Source organism: Dipteris shenzhenensis, chromosome 5 (assembly GCF_047967505.1).
Source record: "Dipteris shenzhenensis isolate YYH24624 ecotype China chromosome 5, Dip_SZ_1.0, whole genome shotgun sequence".
Lineage (NCBI taxonomy): Eukaryota > Viridiplantae > Streptophyta > Polypodiopsida > Gleicheniales > Dipteridaceae > Dipteris > Dipteris shenzhenensis.
In genome coordinates, this window is record NC_141600.1 from 59717565 (window position 1) to 59738467 (window position 20903).

The 20903-nt window shown below is 38.4% G+C and overlaps 1 protein-coding gene across 1 annotated transcript in view; it reads right to left on the bottom strand.

The window, feature by feature from the left end:
* LOC147902254 (uncharacterized) overlaps window positions 1-20903 on the bottom strand; it is a 38363-nt gene that overhangs the window by 8579 nt on the left and 8881 nt on the right. The window contains exon 4 of the mRNA XM_087374465.1: window positions 5310-5504. Coding sequence (XP_087230591.1) covers window positions 5310-5504 — 195 coding nt within the window. The remainder of the gene's footprint in view (window positions 1-5309; window positions 5505-20903) is intronic.

A 20903-nucleotide genomic window follows, 5' to 3' on the forward strand; every position in this document is an offset into this window, starting at 1 on the left:
AGCAGTTGCTAGGAAGAAAGTTTGAAATGATAGACCTCGGACTGATGCATTTCTATTTGGGGATTGAGGTCTAGCAAGAGCCAAAACAAATCTTCATCTCACAGCTGAAGTATGCTAGAGAGATACTGAAGGCATTTGGCATGGCTGAGTGCAAGACAATTGGCACCCCTATGGAGGTTGATGTGAAGCTCTCAAACGAGGATTCATCACCACTAGTGGACAAAGCGGAGTACAAAAGGCTTGTGGGTAGTTTGATTTACTTGTGCAACACGCGGTCGGACATCAGCTTTGTGACTGGTGTACTAAGCAGGTTTTCCAATAAGCCCCAGGAAAACCATTGGAGGGCAGGGATGTGAGTGCTGAAATACATCACTCCCGGATGGCTCTGGGCCGAACGGAAACCGTAGGTAAGTTGCTCTATTTTGTGCCACGGTTCTAAGATGTGGTCGGTGGCCTATTTCAGGATTGACCTCCAATCGGCCATTTTGGGCGGACTAAGTTGGTCTCCCAATTGGGTCTAACTGAGTACAACTAGTGGCTATATAAGAGCAAGCCCATGAAGCCCATATTCATCATTGGCTACAACAACCCTGATTCCTTAGCATCGAGCCTCCATCCTCTACTGTTTCTAGCATGCCATCGAAGCTCCTCACACAGGAATGCATGGTTGGGAGGCAGCACCATCTATTGTCACTTTTATAGTAATCAAATTTTTGATTCTCCATACTATCTACTTTTCTCTCTTGCCTACGAGATCCTGTTATCTGTTGAGCATAGACGTATTATTTTCTTACAACTAGATCATAGGTATAGGGATAGATAAACCAACATCCTAGAACTTCACCAAGCTTGATAGAGGAACACGAAAACAAAACCCCTTGGTTGCTAACTCAATATAGGAAAATAGTATAGCCTTTTAAGAAACAAGATGCACAAAGAACACACTCAAATTATTATAGTAATTTCTGAGGGACTACATAAGGAAGAGTACTTGAGACACACACATGACTCTTGAAAGCCCATTTTACATCTCTCTCTTTTGAAAGAGGTAAAACCAAGACAACAACAATGAAAGCTTTCTCCTTAGGTGTAGTGGAGGGTGTAGCTTTCTTTTTGTTTGAATCTATCTCTTATGCAACCACATTAGCATGTTCCTTTTACTATTCCTTTGCCATCGTATTACCATATCTCACATCATGGCCAACCCTTAGTACTGCTAGTACCTCATTGTATTTGGAGATGCCTTCTATACTAGAGAGAGAAACTATCACCTAATTAGATTCTCTAAGTATGGTGTTCATGGTATCCAGTTGTTGTAAGGTAGATCCTTAATTGCATTGACCCAGTGACTCTATTTCCTTCATCTTCAAATTAAAAGGTTTTTTCTTAAGAAAAAATTTCTAATTGATGATCTTATTTCCAAAAAGAATTTCTAGCTTAGTCAATGTCTTGTCAAGATCCACATAGTGGATTAGGTTGTCGGCAAGCCTAGGCCAATGATAGCCAAGGCTTTCGCATTTTGGTTCTCCCAATGAAGGATCTTTTTGTCATCCAAATTTGGATTTTTTTTTTTGCCATTTGCCATATTCCAAATTCCTTCTCGCATGAGAAGAAGCTTGATTTTTAAATGCCAAGTGGGAAAGTTGGTTCCTAAAATTTCTCAATTAATGGAGCAAGATTTAGTGCACCCATGATGAGTAAAAAGAAAAACTAATGTACTAAATACAATGATGGTATCTTAGCCTAAAAATGGGTGAAATAGTACCAAATTGTCCTAACAAATATAGTCAAATGACTACATATATAATAGCAAAATGGTGTGCTTCTTTAAGCACAAATGATTATAAAGAGGTCCATGTTGAAGAAGATTAGAATTGGAGGGCATTGTAGCTTTGTATTTCCTCCCTTGTTGACCATGCGGTTGGAATTAACAAAGGAAGACTTCATCAGACTTTATGTCTATGAGTGTGGAGGCATAGTGACAAGGGAAAGAGGTGCAAAAAGGTGATGTTATTTTTCTTCAATTCAACATAGCTAGAGCACCCAAATTAAGGTGGGTGATGGCATATAGAGCTAGTAGTTGGGGCAAATTCAAGATTGTGGGAGATTTGCTACAATAAGAGTGATTAATGGAGTGTAGCTTGCATTGTCAAAGAAGGTTGGTGTGGATACACTATGTAGAGGCTAAAGAATTATTTTAGAATAGCACTAGTTTGACATGGAGAACACGAAGTAGATCTTTAGGTCATTGATGGCTATAGCGAATACAAAATGACATACAAAGAAGTTGGCAAACAATTGGTCAGTGGCCTTTTTGGAGATGGACATGCAAATAACATGATGCTACTTTAGGCGGAGTGTAGGCATGGATTTGAAGCATGCCAATTAGAAGTTGTAATACCCTTTGCAAAAGTCTAGACCAACATTGGCATGTTTTTGGGTAAAAAAGGTCTCTAGCCATATGCCATGGGAATGAAGGATATTAAACCTTCTCTAGCCATATGCCATGGGAATGAAGGATATTAAAACCTTCTCAAGCTAATGAGGTGAAAGATGATTAAAGAACACAATTGGGGCTATAGTCATGATCCCTCATGAAGGTATAAGTACATGATGACTCTTGTAGCCCATAGAGTTGATGGCTAGAATCCATCATTACAAAAAAATTTGGAAGCCCTTGTGGGATGTGACGGTTTGATTTGGCTTTAAGAATGATTAAGAATGTGGCCACTTCTTCATATGTGTAGTAGGTGGTTGTCAATGTTAGTTGTTTCATTTGTTGGACAAACTTGGCATTATAGAAAAATATTTTCTCAACATAGATGGCAAAGGGCATGATAGATATAGCACAAGGATAACAAGTCTTGATGCATCTAAAATGTGGCTAGTCACAAATTATATCAGTTCACTTATGGGGTGGATTTCATAGCACATGCATTATCCTGGTCATTATATGCAAATTGAGATATAGAGGCAAGAAACCTAGTCAATGTACACCATGAAATGTAGTAATAAGCAAGGTCGTAGGAGCTCACATAGAGAACATTTAAATAACTAAAACATATATGTATGGGCTATAGCACTCTCTTATTAATTTAGGCCCATTTTTGAGAAGTAGAGAGAGGTTAAAATGGGATACCTGTCTTTACTAGTGGGAAACTTATCTTTACTATACTAGTAGAGAAAATGGGATACTTGCCTTTACTAGTGGGATACTCTTATTAATTTTAGGCCCATTTTTGAGAAGTAAAGAGAGGTCAAAATGGGATACTTGTCTTTACTATTGGCCACACATCTTGATAAGTGGCACACAATGGTCTATGATCTAAACAACAGATGGAGCTTTAGGTCCACACAAGAAAAAATATATGGGCTATAGCATTCTCTTAGTAATCTTAGGCCCATTTTGTAGAAGTAGAGAGAGGCCAAAATGGGATACTTGTCTTTACTAGTGGCCACACATCTTGAAAAGTGGCACACTATGGTCCATCATCCAAACATCACATGGAGCTTCAGGTGAAAGATATATACTAGTAGCAATCTATCCGACTAGTGACACATTGAGGAGTAAAAGGATCTAAACTAATGGAATGCATAGAAGAGAAGTAAAGTAATAATCTATGAACTAGTGGAGAACTATGTAGACAAAGAAATCAAAATATTTGAGTCAACTCTCATATGAAGTAAAGATATCAATATGAAATTTATGTGAGCCATTTGTGTCCATTTGTTTTTATGAAGTGCCTTATAGTAGATATTTTCAAATTGAGATATTGCCCCATTTGTCTATTTGTTTTTCAACTCATCATAATCATATATTTAAATCTATCACTCTGAATCTTAAAATACTTATGAACCCAAATATGTACATAAGACCCATACAACATACATATACTATCTTGCAAGAGTTAGTCTCAATTGCGGAACTCTCACCAACGACCCCAAGGGGGAAACAAGAAGGGAATGTGAGGATGGAAAGCTAGACTCTAATGAAGTTTGAGCTCAATGATGGCCGTGGATCAAAGACAATGGGAGAGGTGGAGGAGGAAAGCAGTGTAATGGTGAAATCAAGAGGAGGGACTAGAGAGATTCCTCAAGATGATATAAGGAGAGGGGTGGGTAAGAAGATCCTGTGGTGGTGCAAAAGGGACTCAGTAGCAGAGCTGAAGAAGGAAAGTGGTGTGGTGTTTAAAGAGGGAGAGGAGGAGGTGGTGTGGTGTGGTGAAAGAGGGAGAAATATGGTATAATATGGTGTGGTATGGTGAAAGAAGGCCTTGAAGGGAGAAAGTGACTCCTCAAGGGAGAGGAGGAGCTAAGAGATAAAGAGGGGGAAGAGGGAGTCCTCAAGGGAGGAGGAGATAAGAGATCAAGGTGCTGTGGTGAAGGAGGACTCTTCACAGAGATGAGGAGCCAAGATATGAAGAGGGAGGAGAGGGGGTATGGGAGTAAGGTCTTATTCATATGAGGATTGAGGATTGACCCCTCTATTATACAATTTCGAGGTCCATCTGATGTGGCACTATCCAATTCAACCTTGCAATCTCATGTGGTTACTAACATGAAGCTCCTTTGACTTGGATATTGCATACTATGATACATCCATAGATATCTATGGTAGGTGGAGGATAAATGGGTGAGTGCATTTTACATGGCTACCACCAAACCCTTATCTATTCCTACCTTATACTATACTACATTTCTTGCCTAACAAAGCATTATTGATTGGCATCATAAAATTTGTCCATTCAAATCATGCCTACATTTATGACATTCGTCCTTTAGGAGTAAAGTAATAGGGATTACTAGACTTCCATTTTCCCTAAGATCTATATGTGTTGCCACATTCAATCCTTAACATTCAAGATAACATGATATGGAATTTTCACTAGTTATCAAATTGCCCCCCTTTTCTCTCCATGTGGAGTCATTCACTTAGAGTAGCAACCCTTCATTGCAAGAGTTGAAGGTCTACTATACATTGTGGAGTCTCTTCATATTCTTCCCACCAAGATGGCACAAAAGACACACACTAGGAAGCACATAGTAGGCTACACAAGTAGGCTACACAAAATCCTACAAATGGAAAGAAAACACATAATAGCTACAAGTAGGTTGTCCACATTGAAAGCTACAATGTTAAAGACCATTCTTAACAAAATAACATAGTTATTCCATGTTTTGAGAATATTGAGATGAAGAAAATACCCAAAAATATTATAACATTTTCATAAGAATTTTGAATCTAAGAATAAAACAAATAGCAAGATCACATTAAGAGATAGTTTAAATTTTAATGTGAGAAAACTCACCAGAATGTTTAGGAGGATTCACATCTGAAAAGAATAATACCAAGACTCCACCAATGCATATCATCACACCAATAAGTTGTCCAACATTATATTTGGTCTTCAATATGCTCCATGTGAAGGCTAAGACAAAAATTAAAGATCCTCTATCCAATAACATCACGCTAGTGATTGACGTGTATTGGTATGCTTTCACCACTGCACTTTACAACTTTAAAAGGTTATCTCTCTCTCTCTCTCTCTCTCTCTCTCTCTCTCTCTCTCTCTCTCTCTCTCTCTCTCTCTATCTTTCTCTCTCTCTATCTCTGTCTCTCTCTCTTTCTGTCTCTCTCTCTCTCTCTCTCTCTCCCTCTCTCTCTTCCAAATGTTGTATCATGACTAGAAATGTAGTGAGGTGAATTATAGTGTAAGACAAAGGGTCTTTAATTAAGAAATGATATAATGGTCTAGCATGCACATGACATTGCACGGGCACGTATGCACATGTGTGAACGTGCGTGCACACACACACACACATGCATACACAAACACATGCGCATGCACATGCACACGAACATGCACATGCACATGCACATGCACATGCACATGGACACGAACACAAACATGCACACCAACACACACGTGAACACACACATGCACATGCACATGCACACACACACACGTACATGCACATACACATGCACATGCACATGCACTTGCACAAGTAGACACACACAGCATGCACATGCACACACACACACACATGCACATGTGCACACACATGCACATGCACGCACACAGACGTGTAGAGACGCACACACATAGTTATGGATAAAAATGACCAAGGTAAAAGGCATAAATATGTGTGTGTGCTTGTATGTGTGGCAATAGTATAATAAAATATGGTGTGTATAGGGCCCAGGGTTGAGGTGGTAGGGTATGACCATCTGCCACCCTTCCACCTAAGAGGACCCATAGGTGTGTTGTACATAATCCATGGTAGTTATATTATAAAATGTTGAGGTGGCATGGTTCCTCCATGTGCCACTCCACCACCTAGGTGGCCCCATGCCTACATTTAGTAAGACATGGCCCAAGAACCATCATGAGGAAAGTAATATAATATAGGTGGAGATGGATATTATCTACCCCCCTCCTTGACTACCGGCCCTATTTAAGACCTACTGCATGCCTCTACTCACACCCATCTTCTCTCATATGTACTTACCCTCCCCATACCTCCCTGTCTGTGCTATCTTTGTTTGAGACTGTGTTTATGCCACCTCGCCTCAAGGCATCCTCGTTGGTCATGCCTTCCTCTACACTTCTCTCACGAATCATGACCCGCCACTTCTAACTGTGCCATCACTTCAAGGTTACTTCCATGCTCCCTTATTGTCTCCACGATTCGTGCCGGCCCTCCGTCACGGCATTTGCTCCTCTCTGTGAGCAATGCTCAGTCTCACTGCTTTTTCTTTTTTAATTCTTTAGTTCATAAACCCCCCTCCTCTCCCTTAAATTTAATTCTTCGAATATTATTCTTTATTCCCTTAGCCCATTTAATTCTTCTATAATTTTCCTCTTCTTTTCTTACCTTTATTTTTGATTATTTCTAACTCCCCTTGTTAATTTTCCTTTCTCGTAACCCCCCCTTCCCCCCCCCCATTATTTTCCATTAATTTGTTAAAACCCTAAACCCCCCTTTTTAAAATTAATTTTCTAAAATTTATTCTTTACTCCCTTAGCCCATTTCATCATCTTTAATTTTTTCTTCTTCTTACCTTTACTTAGATTAATTTTTTCTAACCCATTCCTTAACCCTCTTTTTCCCATTATTTCTATTAATTTGTGTTAAATCCCCAACCCTTTTTTTACAAAGGTTCATTAGTTTCTCTCCTTAATCTCTAGACTAGTTGTGCTAACCAAACAATTCTTATATTTACATTTAGCTTGATAAGTATATGGCCAAGCGTTGATTTTTATTATGACTCTGATAACAAGGGAGGGGTGTTTATGACATCTGTCTTCCCAACTAAAGTTAAAATTGGTTCTCACTATTTTGCTTGTTGGATGGTGGCAGGTAGGCAGACTCCCCTCTTCAATAAAAGTGATGCTTTTGCTAGGACTTATCCAAGCTCAACTTCTATACAGTTTCCACAAAGTCATTTCTACAAAAGGGCCCATTTCTAGTTTCCTTTATAAACAGGGATTCACTGACTTGTACAAACTTTTTCGTTAATGCAATTAGTCTTATTCCTTCGCTCTTTTGTTTTTCACTATGCAAAGGGGTGTTGTAAAATCTTCCACACACACACATGCACACACACACACACACGTGCGCGTGCGCGTGCGCGCACACACACACACACACACACACACATCCCATCACCTCGCCTAGTCTAGATGAAAAGTAGACAGGTGACAAGCCACAAACATGGGCTATGGTCATCCTTGGGACTTTGATGAAGGGGATATACTAGGATGCCACCTACCTACTAAAGGTAGAGGGGATTGATGAGTGGATATATGTTATGGTGTTAACCCTTATGTGGAAGGTGAGTTTATAAGTGATACATGAAAACTAGGCCTTGAGAAAATTGGCTATGCATAGTACAGTTGACTATTGTTACCTCTTAGCACCTCTTTTTCTAGGGAGTGTTATGATTGTATTTGCTAATATGTAATAATGGATAAATTGGATTGTGAATTTTACTAGACACATTTGATATGGCAAAGGAAGTGGTATACAAAAGGGAATATCCATTAACTTAGCTTAAAAGAAGAGTCTTATAAGAAACTAAGAATGATCAATATACTTTGGACTAAGAATGATCAACAATGGACTAAGATTAATTAGTAATGGAACCTCCTTAGACCATGGGTGTGGGTTGTGAACTACCGAATACTCCGAAACCATCTCTTTGGCTATTTGACTGAGTGTTAGGATTCTGGCAGGAATATATATTGTGGGTATGAGCCCCCATCCCAGCAATGGAAGGAGTGTTGCTTTTAAGGAAGGTTTAATGTATCAAGGCGACACAACATATCGCAGAGTAGAGCCAGTAACTGCCCTCAGCCAAAATTTACTATGGGGTTTCACTTCATGAGAAGTATAGAGAGTGGTGCATAAGACTTGTCTTGTTCTTGATAGTTGAGCACAAATGACTTGCAATGTAAATCTCCACATTCTCCCATTTTCCAAGGCACTTTGGATGCCCTACAAGCACTATTGGAATGGTGAACTTCCCTTACAAGAGACCTCACATGCTTGAGGGAGCAAATCAAGGCTTGGGATTGTGTGAACGGAGGATCTGAGCACCAAATGCTAGTGCATCACTATACTGAAACTCGATGGATGTCGATTAGATGGACCTAACCCATGAATGTTTTCTACATCAGATAAGCTCTTGTGTAGCGACGTTCCTTGCTTACTCTACTCCTTGACCACATCATCCGAATGCGACATGGACACAATCCGCATTCTGAAGCTGAGTGTTTTGCTACCGAGAAATGGTGATGCACAATTGAGCGTGTGGGATTGTAGCTGAAGCCTGAGAGCATCCACTTTGTACCACTTCTTGATGCCTAGCCATGGACTGGGTTACATCGGAAAGTTGACTTTACTTAGAATTTGTGACCTTAAGAGTGATCTCTCCAAACACTTTTGTGGTGGTCTTTGGTGTAGCTTTGTGGCACTTTTTGCTACTCATGAATAGAATGGGGTTGGACGCATGACCTCTATTTGGGTTACATGACTAGTGCAAAATTTTTTAGGACTTTACATATGGTTCTTGCTAGGATATGCGTGGTTCTCAACAAAGTCTAACCTTTAAACTTTTACCCAGCTCCATGTGTAATAGATGCTGGTTTAGCAATGCAGTGGTCTATATAGAGACTAGCATCTATGACTTCCCAATTTACATGACATAGAACATGTATTGCCGAACAAAACTACAAGCTGTCTCACATCATTATGGGTTTTGGCCCCACTAGTGAGATGAGAATCAATGGAGAGGCATAGCACTATGCATGATGTTTGATGGTTAGTGTTGTTTGATTGGTTTGAAAGTGATAAGAGTCATCCATAGAAATGAGCTCAGGTCTAAAAGAGCATGATAAGATTGAGAGCCAAATAAAAGCTTGTCTTAAGGGTATTATTTTGACCAGGATGGGTGCCTATTTCTGGTTAGTGATGAATAGCTGAGGGATAAGCCATTCCTCTCATTATCGATGGTCATGGTGATGTACTAGCATTCGAGATACTTTTGGGTCAACAAACCTAGTTTTTTCTATAAGTTTTGTTTACTTGCACATGTATAGAGATGTAAAACTCATGAACCTTGTGCTGAGGATCCTTATAAAGATCTCCTAGGTCTCCACTTGTCTGGTAGGACATTAGATAGATGAGGGAAGAGTATGATGGGTCACTTAAACATGGTTTATGTCGGATCAAGATTGTGCATAACTACCCATTGGTGAACTTTTTCCCTATATCGGACTTTGCCACAAGTAGGTGCTCTTCACCCATTGGGGTCTTTGGGAGGTGTAAGAGTAGGATTTCAGAAACTAAGAGGAGAACGCCAAAATATTTGAGTGATATTTTCAATGTGGGGTGCCCCTACTTAAAATGCAGGTGTGTGGAAGAAAGCACTGATTGTAAGGCACAACCACTATGGTATCACCACATGATCTAGTTTATTGCTCACAATCCATATCCCTTTTTTTCTAACCGTCCATTAAAAGCACCTTTCAGCTCCTTTCTCCTTTTTATGAAATCTAATGACATGGTCCAATTCTGCAAAGCTTCACTCAGCTTCTACTACATGAGGGAGTTGGTATTGATAACATTGAAAAATTTAGAGAAGAACCCATAGGCCCCCTTGCTTCCACAGCCTTCTCCCAGAGTTATCTCCTATGGGGAGCTTATGTTGATGTCACCAGAGAGGCAACCATTGAGATCTTTTGGTCCAGCAAGGAAAGCAAGGTCTGTTGGTTGTATTGGCATGGTACAAGGACATAAGCATGGAAACCCTTACCTCTAAAGGGGCCAAGGTAGCAGTAGACTCATTGATTTACAGCCTTCTTTGGAGAGTTCACTCCACTTGGATAGCTTGGAATCACAGGTATGGACTACAAAAGCACTAAGAGGGGGAAAGATGGTTTCTTATACAAACACAAGAAGTAGTAATTTTCTAGTCAGACACTTGTTATATGATGATAAAGAATGATGACTTATAGGTATTTGATTATTTTTCAAAGAAATATTACGTTATTGCCTCATGGGAGATTTACCTTGGATTGTGATAGAAATCCCTCAAGCCTTTTTATTCATGTGTTATTTGATAACCCTTTATTGGAATTCTTCTTCATAAAGAAATTGATCACTAAAATTTTCCACTTATTGGAATTGGAACATGGCTGTGAAATGTTGAATAATGTGTCCCTTGGTTGGAAGTTTACAAAATCATTATCATCTATTTTATGTAAGCTAGAATTGACATTTATGGATGGCTTTGATAACATTTGTAATTGCCATGCAAGGTCCCTCTCTAGTTTTTGGTGTAAGAAGTGGGGGCATGTAGTAACTTTGGATTGCACAATTGTAATGTTGAAAACTTTAAGAATTGAAATTCAGAAATAATTGGCCCATATTGTAAAGAGACTTTGTAGTGTTGAAGGAGCCTTGCAATCATTGGTTGAAGTATGGCATAAGCTATCTACATTAGGTATAATCATGTGTTGAGATATGGTGCCATGAGCACATAATTAGAGGCTAAGGTATGGTATAGGAAAGAATTAAAGTAGCCACACTAGGATGTGGACTACATGATGTGGAGATGTGGATCAAGGATATCCACAAGGAGAGATGTGGATCAAAGGATCCCACAAGTGTGACTATTCTAAGGGCACTCTCTATATAAGAGGCCTATCATGTATTATTGAATAGAGAAATGCACATTCACTCAAGATTCTATTTATTAGTCCAAGCTAATCTATCTTGAAACCTAATTGACTTGAGGTACATGTCATGAGCACTCTCTTTATCATGCTTCCACATAGGTTCCATCCACCTTAGAGCACTCCATGGATCCTAAGGCATGCACGTTCTCTCAAACCGATGGGTTGCCGACATTTCATGGATTTGGAGCCACATTTTTTTGGAATCTATAGGGAGAGATTACATGACATTGCACTAAAAAGGATCAAAAATTTCAGAGAAATTGCATCATGCATGGACCAATGGGAAGTAATTGAGGAAATTGAATGCCTTACCTCCTACTTACTTATCACATATACGGATAAATCTACCAATGTACTAGCATTTATGTGTAGAAAGTTCATACATACCCTTGCTAGAGAAAGGCCAGCTAATAAGGACTTCCATTCAGTAACGGATCCTTTTATCCTCGACTAACTAGTAGTCAAAGAGATCGAATAATTTGACTTACACTTTTCACTGTAATCCATGTCACTACCATATTTGATGGCCATTTATAAGGCCCATAAGAAGTCATTCTGTTGGATTATGAATGCTCATTCATATGTCTTTTTAGAAATGGCTTTGATAATGACATTGATCTTAAAAGGGTGTATGGATCCAATGGTGAGAGTTTCCAGTGATCTCCAGAAAGAGATTTGGAATAGCATAGCGATTTGTGTGGCCCATAAGGAGTCATTCCATTGGATTATGAATGCTCATTCATGTGTCTTTTTAGAAATGGCTTCGATAATGATATTGATCTTAAAATGGTGTATGAATCCAATAATGAGAATTTCTAGTAATCTCCAAAAAGAGATTTGGAATAGCACAGGGATTTCGCTCAATGTCTATTAAATGTGGGCAATGTCTATTAAATGTGGGTAATGCAGATATGGATAAGAAAAATACACACACACACACACACATACCCTTCCATTTGGGAGAGTATGTATTATGGTTTCCATAAAAAGAGCTTATGTGATTTAGAACCATAATTGTTGCCACTTTATTAACCATCTTACAATCTAGGGTTTATTAATATTGATACACAATGGAGTTGTAAGAGGATGGATAAAGTATTCATAACCCTCCCTTTGAGTTGGTTTTGTATGGGGAGGAGGAAGCCGTTTGTTCTACCTCTTATTTATATAAAGACGACTTGAAGACATGATTGTAATTGAGGGGCAGTTAGCTTTACATATATGTTGGAACATATATATATAGTTGCAAATAGATATGTATATATATGTACATTCTCTCTCTCTCTCTCACACACACACACACACACACACACACACACACACACACACACACACACACACACACACACACATGCATGTGTGCACGCATGCACATGCACACACACATGCACATGCACATGCCATGCACATGCACACGCACATGCACACGCACATGCACATGCACATGCACACGCACACACACACGCACACGCACACGCACATGCGCACAAACACACATATGCTTACCTTGACCCCCCTCAAAAGAACCCATTCTATTATAGAATTCCCTTAAGACACTCCATGATGCCCTTATAAAATATTTGTGTGTGTGTGTTTATTGACTCTAACAGACCTCGAGCCCCACACCATAGGACTTTTCATGAATTGGCCTCCTTGTTGACTAAATACATGCACTATAGTTTGGAGTTACTCGCCTGACAAATGTGGCGAGTCCATTTTATGAATAAGGAAGTGCAAGGACTCCCAAAATTGAGACAAATTTGAGACTCCTACATTGCATTCTCTTAATCATTGCTCTTGTGGGGCCAAAATGGAGAGGAGCACTTGACTAAGGCATGCTATTGAAGTGAGATAATTCTATGTTGAGTAGATGTTACTCTGAGTGAGGGCCGTGCAGCTCTACTAAGGCCACTGGTTGTCTTCCACTCTTGTCCATGAATATATATCCACTTGTATTCATGAGAGATTACTTCTGTGTTGCTTGCTCAATAGTAGAGCTTCTCACCTCCCTACTTGCCAGTGCACTATTTTACTTGGGATGGTGTTAGTTATGGAAAATCGACCCTATGCATGGAGAAGCCCTCAACCTTGTGCATGGAACAATTATGCATGGAGCAGCCCTAGAATTGCGTAGAGAAATCCTCAAATGGACAATTGCCAATGAATATATAGATGTTCTACAAACTAGCCAATTCATGACTCATTTGAGCTGGTATTTGAGCTTCAATCCTATTTGAAATACCCTTCCATACACGATGCTATTGAAACCAGAGCATTATAGATGTTAATGAGACATACTCTTCCTTTCCTAATACAAAGTTGACAAATTGATACAAGGATGATCGACAAACTAATACAAAGATGCCTTCCCTATTTTAACATGATACCCATTTGGAGACTGAAATTGTAGCACATTACCAACGAAGTCAGGAGCTGATATATTTAGATGGGCTATAGATTGATGCTCATGCTAAGTGTATTACTAGCACAATGATCAATTTGAGCAATTAGACAGCCACAACCAACGTAAATTTCATACTCATCATATATTCCTTTTTATCCATGACCCAGTTTAGAAGTCTTGCATTAGCTTGTCCATTTCGATTGAAGGCTCAACATTTGCTATTGTGTGTGGATGATCAAAGCCTTTGGAAGGCATAGTGTTGAACTAAATGCAGGGCTCTCATCTTTGTAGTCAATTATATCTTCATGCACCCTTGATTGTATAGTCAACTAGAAGCATAGAGTATCACTTCCAAGCCACACTTGCTATATAATCCCCTACCTCCTGAAAGACTGGGTCTACATAATATCCATCATTAAGTGATAGGGGATGGGTTTAACATAGAAAAAACATAAGTAATATCATCATTAAGTGCTTGTTTGGTTCAACATAGAAAAAACAAGGTACAAAAGGCTCGTTTGGCACAAAAGAGACAAAAAGCTATTGGATTTAGAATGCATGTATGGTGGTGATGCCCCCCTAAGTCCATACATTTCCAGCCACTTCATTATCAACTAATGAAATAACTCACCATTTGCTGACCCAAAAGTATGAAGAAACTATCAAGGAAGAGGTGTTATCTAATAGTGAGAAGCAAGAAATCCAGCCTATTGCAACAATCACACCATAACGAAAGCCACAACCAAGGTGGGTCCATCAATTCTTTGATGATCAGAACCCATAATCTGTGCAAGAAAGTCCACAACCCAATGGACCTCAAAGATCAAAGAGAATAGAGGAGCAATGTTAATAGCTGATCTCATAGTTAACATGGCCTTGATGGCTAAGATTATAGAGATAGTCATGGAGGCAGCAAACTTGGAGAAGTCATTGGCAGATGCAAAATGGAAGGCAGCTGTGCAGTCAAAATATGACATCATAATGAAGAGCAACACTTGGGAACTTGTAAATCGGCCTGCAAAGAGAAAGTCAATTGGTATAAAGTGGGAATGGAAAGCCAAATATAAAGCTGATGGTAGTCTAGAAAAGTATAAAGCTCATCTTGTTGCATAAGGCTTCTCACAGGTGGAAAGCTTTGATGTAAGTGAAGCTTTTGTGCCCATAGCCAGAATGCCCACTATCCGTATGGTACTTGCTATCACTACTCATAACAAATGGGTAGTTTTTCAAATGGATGTTAAGTCTACATTCTTGAATGGGCATCTCAACAAGGAGGAGGTTTATGTAGCTCAGCACAAGTTTTGAGTTGCCCTAGTCATAGCAAAGTGTGCAAGTTAAAGAAGGCAATGTACAAGCTAAAACAGGCCCCATGAGCATGGTATCAAAGGATAGATAATTTTTTCCTAAACTATGGTTTTCTGAGAAGTTCATGTGATGCTAACCTCTATGTAATGAAGCAATATGGAAAACAACTTGTTATAGTCTTGTATGTGGATGATCTTGTCATCATAGGGGACTGTGAGAAGATGATCCAGCAAACACACCAGCTATTGAGCTTTGAATTTGAAATGACAGATTTAGAGATTGAGATATGGCAAGAGCCGAGTAAAATCTTCATCTCTCAACAAAAGTATGCTCGAGAGATTCTAAAGGAATTTAGCATGACTGAGTGCAAGCATGTGGTCACACCCATCGAGGTGAATGCAAGGCTTTCTACAGAGGATGCCTCACCATTGGTGGACATCAAGAAGTACAGAAGGCTAGTGCGAAGTCTGATTTTTCTTTGGAATACCAGGTATGACATTAGTTTTGCAATTGGTGTCTTAAGCAGGTTCTCAAATTATCCCTAAGAGAACCATTGAATGTAGGCATGCAAGTTCTTAAGTACCTCAAAGGAACTCTTACAGAAATAGAGTACAAGGTAGCTTGTTTCACTACATGTGAGGTAGTTTGGCTTTGAAGAACTTTGTAGTAGGCACAGGAGTTCCAGTGAGAGAGCCTACATCACTAAGGTGAAACAACCAAAGTTGCCTGGCCATCTCTAAGAACCCTATATTTCATGCTCGAACAAAGCAATCAAGATTCAGTACCACTATGTATGGGAGCTGATCTAGGATGAGATCGTTGATGTGGAGTACTATTGCATTGAGAAGAGCTTTGCTGACATCTTCACCAAAGCTCTAGGGAAGGAACATCTTAGTCAGCATCTTCATGAGCTTGGCATTAGTGCAAGAACCTAGTTCACCTTCAGGTGGACATTAAGAGGGGGTGTAGGTATATGTGCATTGCGCACCTCTCATATGTAACCACCAATGTTCCATAGTGCCCTTTTGTAAGGCCCCCATTATGAGGAGAAGCCATGGTGTGAGCACTGGACATTGGTAGCATCCTAGTTTTGACACTAGATGAGGTCTTATGGTGAACATTTGTTGATGGTTAGGAGATGGTAGAAGGAACAACATACTCCTTGGGGGCAGCACCCCCGATCTTGGGGGTCTGGGGGCAACACCCCTAGGTGGATTTCATACCATCATCTATCTCATTCTCCATGATTTGACTTTGAGTAATCACAGGGAAAGAAGTTCTACATATGAAATATCAAACCGTGCAGGCCAAGGAAGGGACATCATCACCATTAGCTCTGTACCAAAGGGACTTTGGAGACTGGGGAAGGGACATCATCCCCATCACCTCTATACCAACTACATATCAAATATCATACCTTGGAGGCTTGCGAAGGGACATCATCACCAACACGTCAAGTGATCTCCCTTGAATCCTCTTGGTAGAAGTGAGCCTCTATGGTAGGACAATTCATGATCACAATCTGCATACCAAAGGAAAAGGGGCAAAGAGGGTGGGCACACTACTTAGAATATATATGGGTCATAATGGAGTGAATCTCATTGTTACAAATCCCAACCAAAAAAACCCTACCTGTATCTTCACCAATTCCACCATCTCATCAAGAAGCTCCTAGCACTTGTCCTCACCAGCTCAAGCTCAATGTGGGTACATCTCTTGGGGGTTTGCAAAAGATCAATGGATAAGTGAATGAGAAACCAAGTGGCCCAAAAATGGGTATAGTTCACGTTTGCCCACTAAGACATCATACACTTGGATGTGGTGCACGTCATTGAGTAGTGGAAGAAAAAGTGCCAGATCTACTTGGATGCCTTGGTCGGAATCAATGAATTATACACTTGATTGACCAAGGTGATTGATAGCTCACCTATGTTAGTGACACACCACAATAGATGTAGCTAGCCAATTGCCTCAATGTTAAAGGTCCTTGACAAGTAACAAAAAGAGGCACGATGCTACCAAGATGGCTACTCTACAGGTGATAGATTAGGTCCAAAGTAAGTCTAGTAAGTCTTCATCCTTGACAACCACACAAGGAGAAAAGACCATCAACAAAATACCCCATAATGAAAAGCATTCCACACTCTTGGTTAATGGAGTATCCATTTTACTTCAAGACCTTGGATTCCAAATCTACTTTTATTTTAATGTTAGAGATAGAAAGTAAGGCCTTGATACATTTATTTGGATAGAGATAGAAAATAAGGCCTTGATACATTTCGTTGGATAGAGATGAAAAATCCTTGAAACATGCTTTGTCTAGAGACAGAAAATCCTTGATACATCTTTAGGCTAGAATTACGAACATGGGTGTTGAGATAGATCCTTAACACCTTCCTCACGATCAACATCATGAAGTAGGTCTTCCTCAAGATGATGATTCTTGGTTTAAGAACTATCCATATTGCTCTTTCACATCTTGTTAATCTCCTCTAGTTAACGAAGAGCTTGTTAGCGTTTATCAAAAAGCTTCTTTCCATGTAGTTTTGCAAAAATATATGCAACATTGTTCTTGTAGACACAAAGTTGTATTGTGATACCTCCATTGAATACTCTTTTATGAATATAACATCAATATGTTTTTCTCGTTAAATGATATACTAGATTCCTTGCAAATGCTTGAGTTGGTTGATTATCACCATATATAGTGGGTGTCTTTGTTTCATCAAAATACTATATTTTTACATTCTTCTAAGCCATATAGATTCTCATGCACTTGTTGTAAGAGTCTATATTTCACTTCTATTGAGGACAAAGAAACTATATGTTTTTTGTTGGATAACCAAGAAATAGCATTGTGTGCTAAGAAAAATGCATATTGTTGATCTTCTTATTTCATAATCATTGGCATGATCACTATCACACTATCCATGTAAATTTGTATGACTTCATCTGTATTCTATTCTAAATTTATTTGTTCCTTTAATGTTTCTCAACACTCTTTTTTTTGCATTTCAATGTGTCTATTTTACATTTGATATAAGCTGAGCTAGAGTGTTGACTACATAACAAATATCTATCTTGGCGATTATAATATAAATCGATGAACCAATGAGTTGCCTATAGTTCATGTCATTGACTATACGGATTTTTTCTTATCCACATATTTTTTTTGACTCATGAAGATGCTTTTTGAATCTCTCTAGACTTCTATGCCAAAACAATGATGCATAAAGACTAAGGTTTTTCATTTCTAACTCAAAAAATGGATCTTGTTTAAGATTTTTGATGAAGTTTTCATTATTTCTTGTAATTGTGAGATCATTTGCATACAATACTACATTGGTGATGTCTTGACATGTCTAAGAATAGTAAAACATTTGCCAATTCTTTTTCTTAGTGGTGCTTTTTTAAAACCATGGAGACTCTTCTTTAGTCTAGGTATTTGATTTTCTTTTCCAACTTCAAAATACCCATAATATTATTGCATGTAGACCTCTTGTTTCAAATGAGTTTCAAACCATAGAGACTCTTCTTTAGTTTACATATTTAGTTTGCTTTTCTAGTTTCAACATATCCTTAATTTTATTGTGTGTAGACATCTTCATCCAAATATCCATAAAGAAATGCATTCATGATATATTGCCACTCCATATTCCATTTATTGATGGTTGTCATTACTAAATATCTAATGGAATACATTTTAGCTATTAGTGCATTCGATTCTTCATTGTCTTATCCATACTATGTGCAAATCTTCTTGTTTTATGTTTCTCAATGCTACCACCTAGATTGAGCATCTAAACGTCCCCAAGGGGATATTCTAAGGCCTTGACACTCACAATTTTATGGTAGGCCCACTCAAGAACACATTTACATATGTGACTATTCAAGTTACATGTGCCACTAGCATGGGGGTGAGGTACACATTTTTAATAAAGGAAGCATTTTAGGACCACTAGGGACCTACCTATGAGAAATGGTATGTAGTAATTGGAGCTTTATGGTACTAAAATGTAAAAGAAATTCTATTTGCAAATGTCTCCATAGTCTCATTTAATTAGAGCTTTTAAAGTTTTAAATTCAAGTTGTGGATGGAGGGAAAAAGGTCAAAAATAAATGCCTAGTAAACTAACATGCTTTTACAACTCAGAATCACAGTGTGGCTATAGTAAGTAGATTATAATGCTTGTGGAAGTGAGCTATTGGGATGGCTATAGTAAACCAACATAAGAATGAAGGACTATTACTTTTATGGGTTCCTTTAATTGATGCAAATCCTTACCACTATTGATATCTTCTTAGGAAAAAATTTAATAGGAAAAGACCATTCAAAACCTATTATAAAAAAAATTAGAATAGCTTTGAGTAGCTTGATTATTTTTGCATAACACATTGGTTGATGCTTGTAAGTCAATCTTCAATAAGATTTTTATGGAGTGGGATTTACATCATGTTTCAAAGGAATATTATGCACCACTTCTAATGGGTGGGATCGCTTGAGATCTTGATAGGTCCATATTGAAGAACTTCTATGCAACTTTATGAGTTGATCTTGTAGGTTTAATTCAAGGTGCACTCCTATTTGGATATTTTCTACCCTCTTAGGAGTTCTTAGGTTGATGTTTATTACATACAAACCTCTTTTAATATGGGTTCCTTGTCATCAAGGGCATTAAAAGTCATTTATTCCATCTCAATCTAGAAGATTTGATAATCACCCAACCAAGATGCACTTGTAATTGATTTAGAGTCATCATCCATTGTTAAAGAATACTCTATAACTATGGATGATGACTCTCAATCACATGGAATTTTGATCTTGATTATTCAACCGGCTTTTTATGATGATTTGTTGGTCCAAGTCACTCTTTGTTATGTCATGTAAATTTTTTTGTAGGCCAAGCTGTCTAGTAGTGGTAGTAAGAATTGGGATATTCATAGCCATAATTCCTATTTAATTTGTAATCTTGGCACATAACCCCTACGTTTGGGACATCATGATTGCTACTACTTGTTTTATTGTGTCCTTTTAGAACAATTATACAATGTACTTTTTATCTCCGACATAGTCATGTCTTTAACCTCATTCATAGAATTTTTGCAAGATGAAATGAGATATGTTTTCCAAGAATTTTGAATTATAGTGTTCAATATAGTAAGAGGAATTGGTGTAAGAACCAAGGTAGGAAGTCCAACTAATTGGTTTTCTCTCCCACTTGCATCATGACATTATAGTGTTATTGTTCACCTACCATGCTAGCAATGACATCCTCCAATGTCTCGGGGATTTCTCTCCTTATTAAAATCTAAATTTGTCTCTTTAATCCTCTTATGAAGAGTTTAATGACTATGGTTGGTTCAAGAGTTACTATTTCATTGCTCTAGTGGACCAATTTATTACTCAATACCAATTCCTTAATCCTCTTACAAAGAGTTTAGTGACTATGGCTGGTCTAAAAGTTATTCATTCATTGCTCTAGTGGACCAATTACCAAACTTTGTGCAAATAATCCTCCACACTCTCAATTGATCCTTGCTCTTGAGTCTGCCATCTCAAAAACAAACCTTGAATTATTGTTGTTTTGAACTTGGCTTCAAGTTAATCTTTGAAGCTGTGCCAATTAGATATTTTATGCAAGCTGCAATCCAACATACTAGAGACAAGCTTGGTCTTTAAACATCTATGCATAATACATCATTTTGTGTATATCTGTAACAATTTTTATGATAGGACATATGTATTCAAAATATTTTAAAGTCCAAATGAGGGTCTGCCCTTGCAATACCATCAAAATCAAGGAAAGGAAAGACTTCTCTAGGTAGTAGTGGCATCATAGGTTGAAGTACGATTGGAAATTGTGGTATAGACATCAGAGGTGGAATTACAAGTGGTGGATGTTGTACTTCTATTCCATTAGGTGCTCCTATTCCACTAGGTACTCATA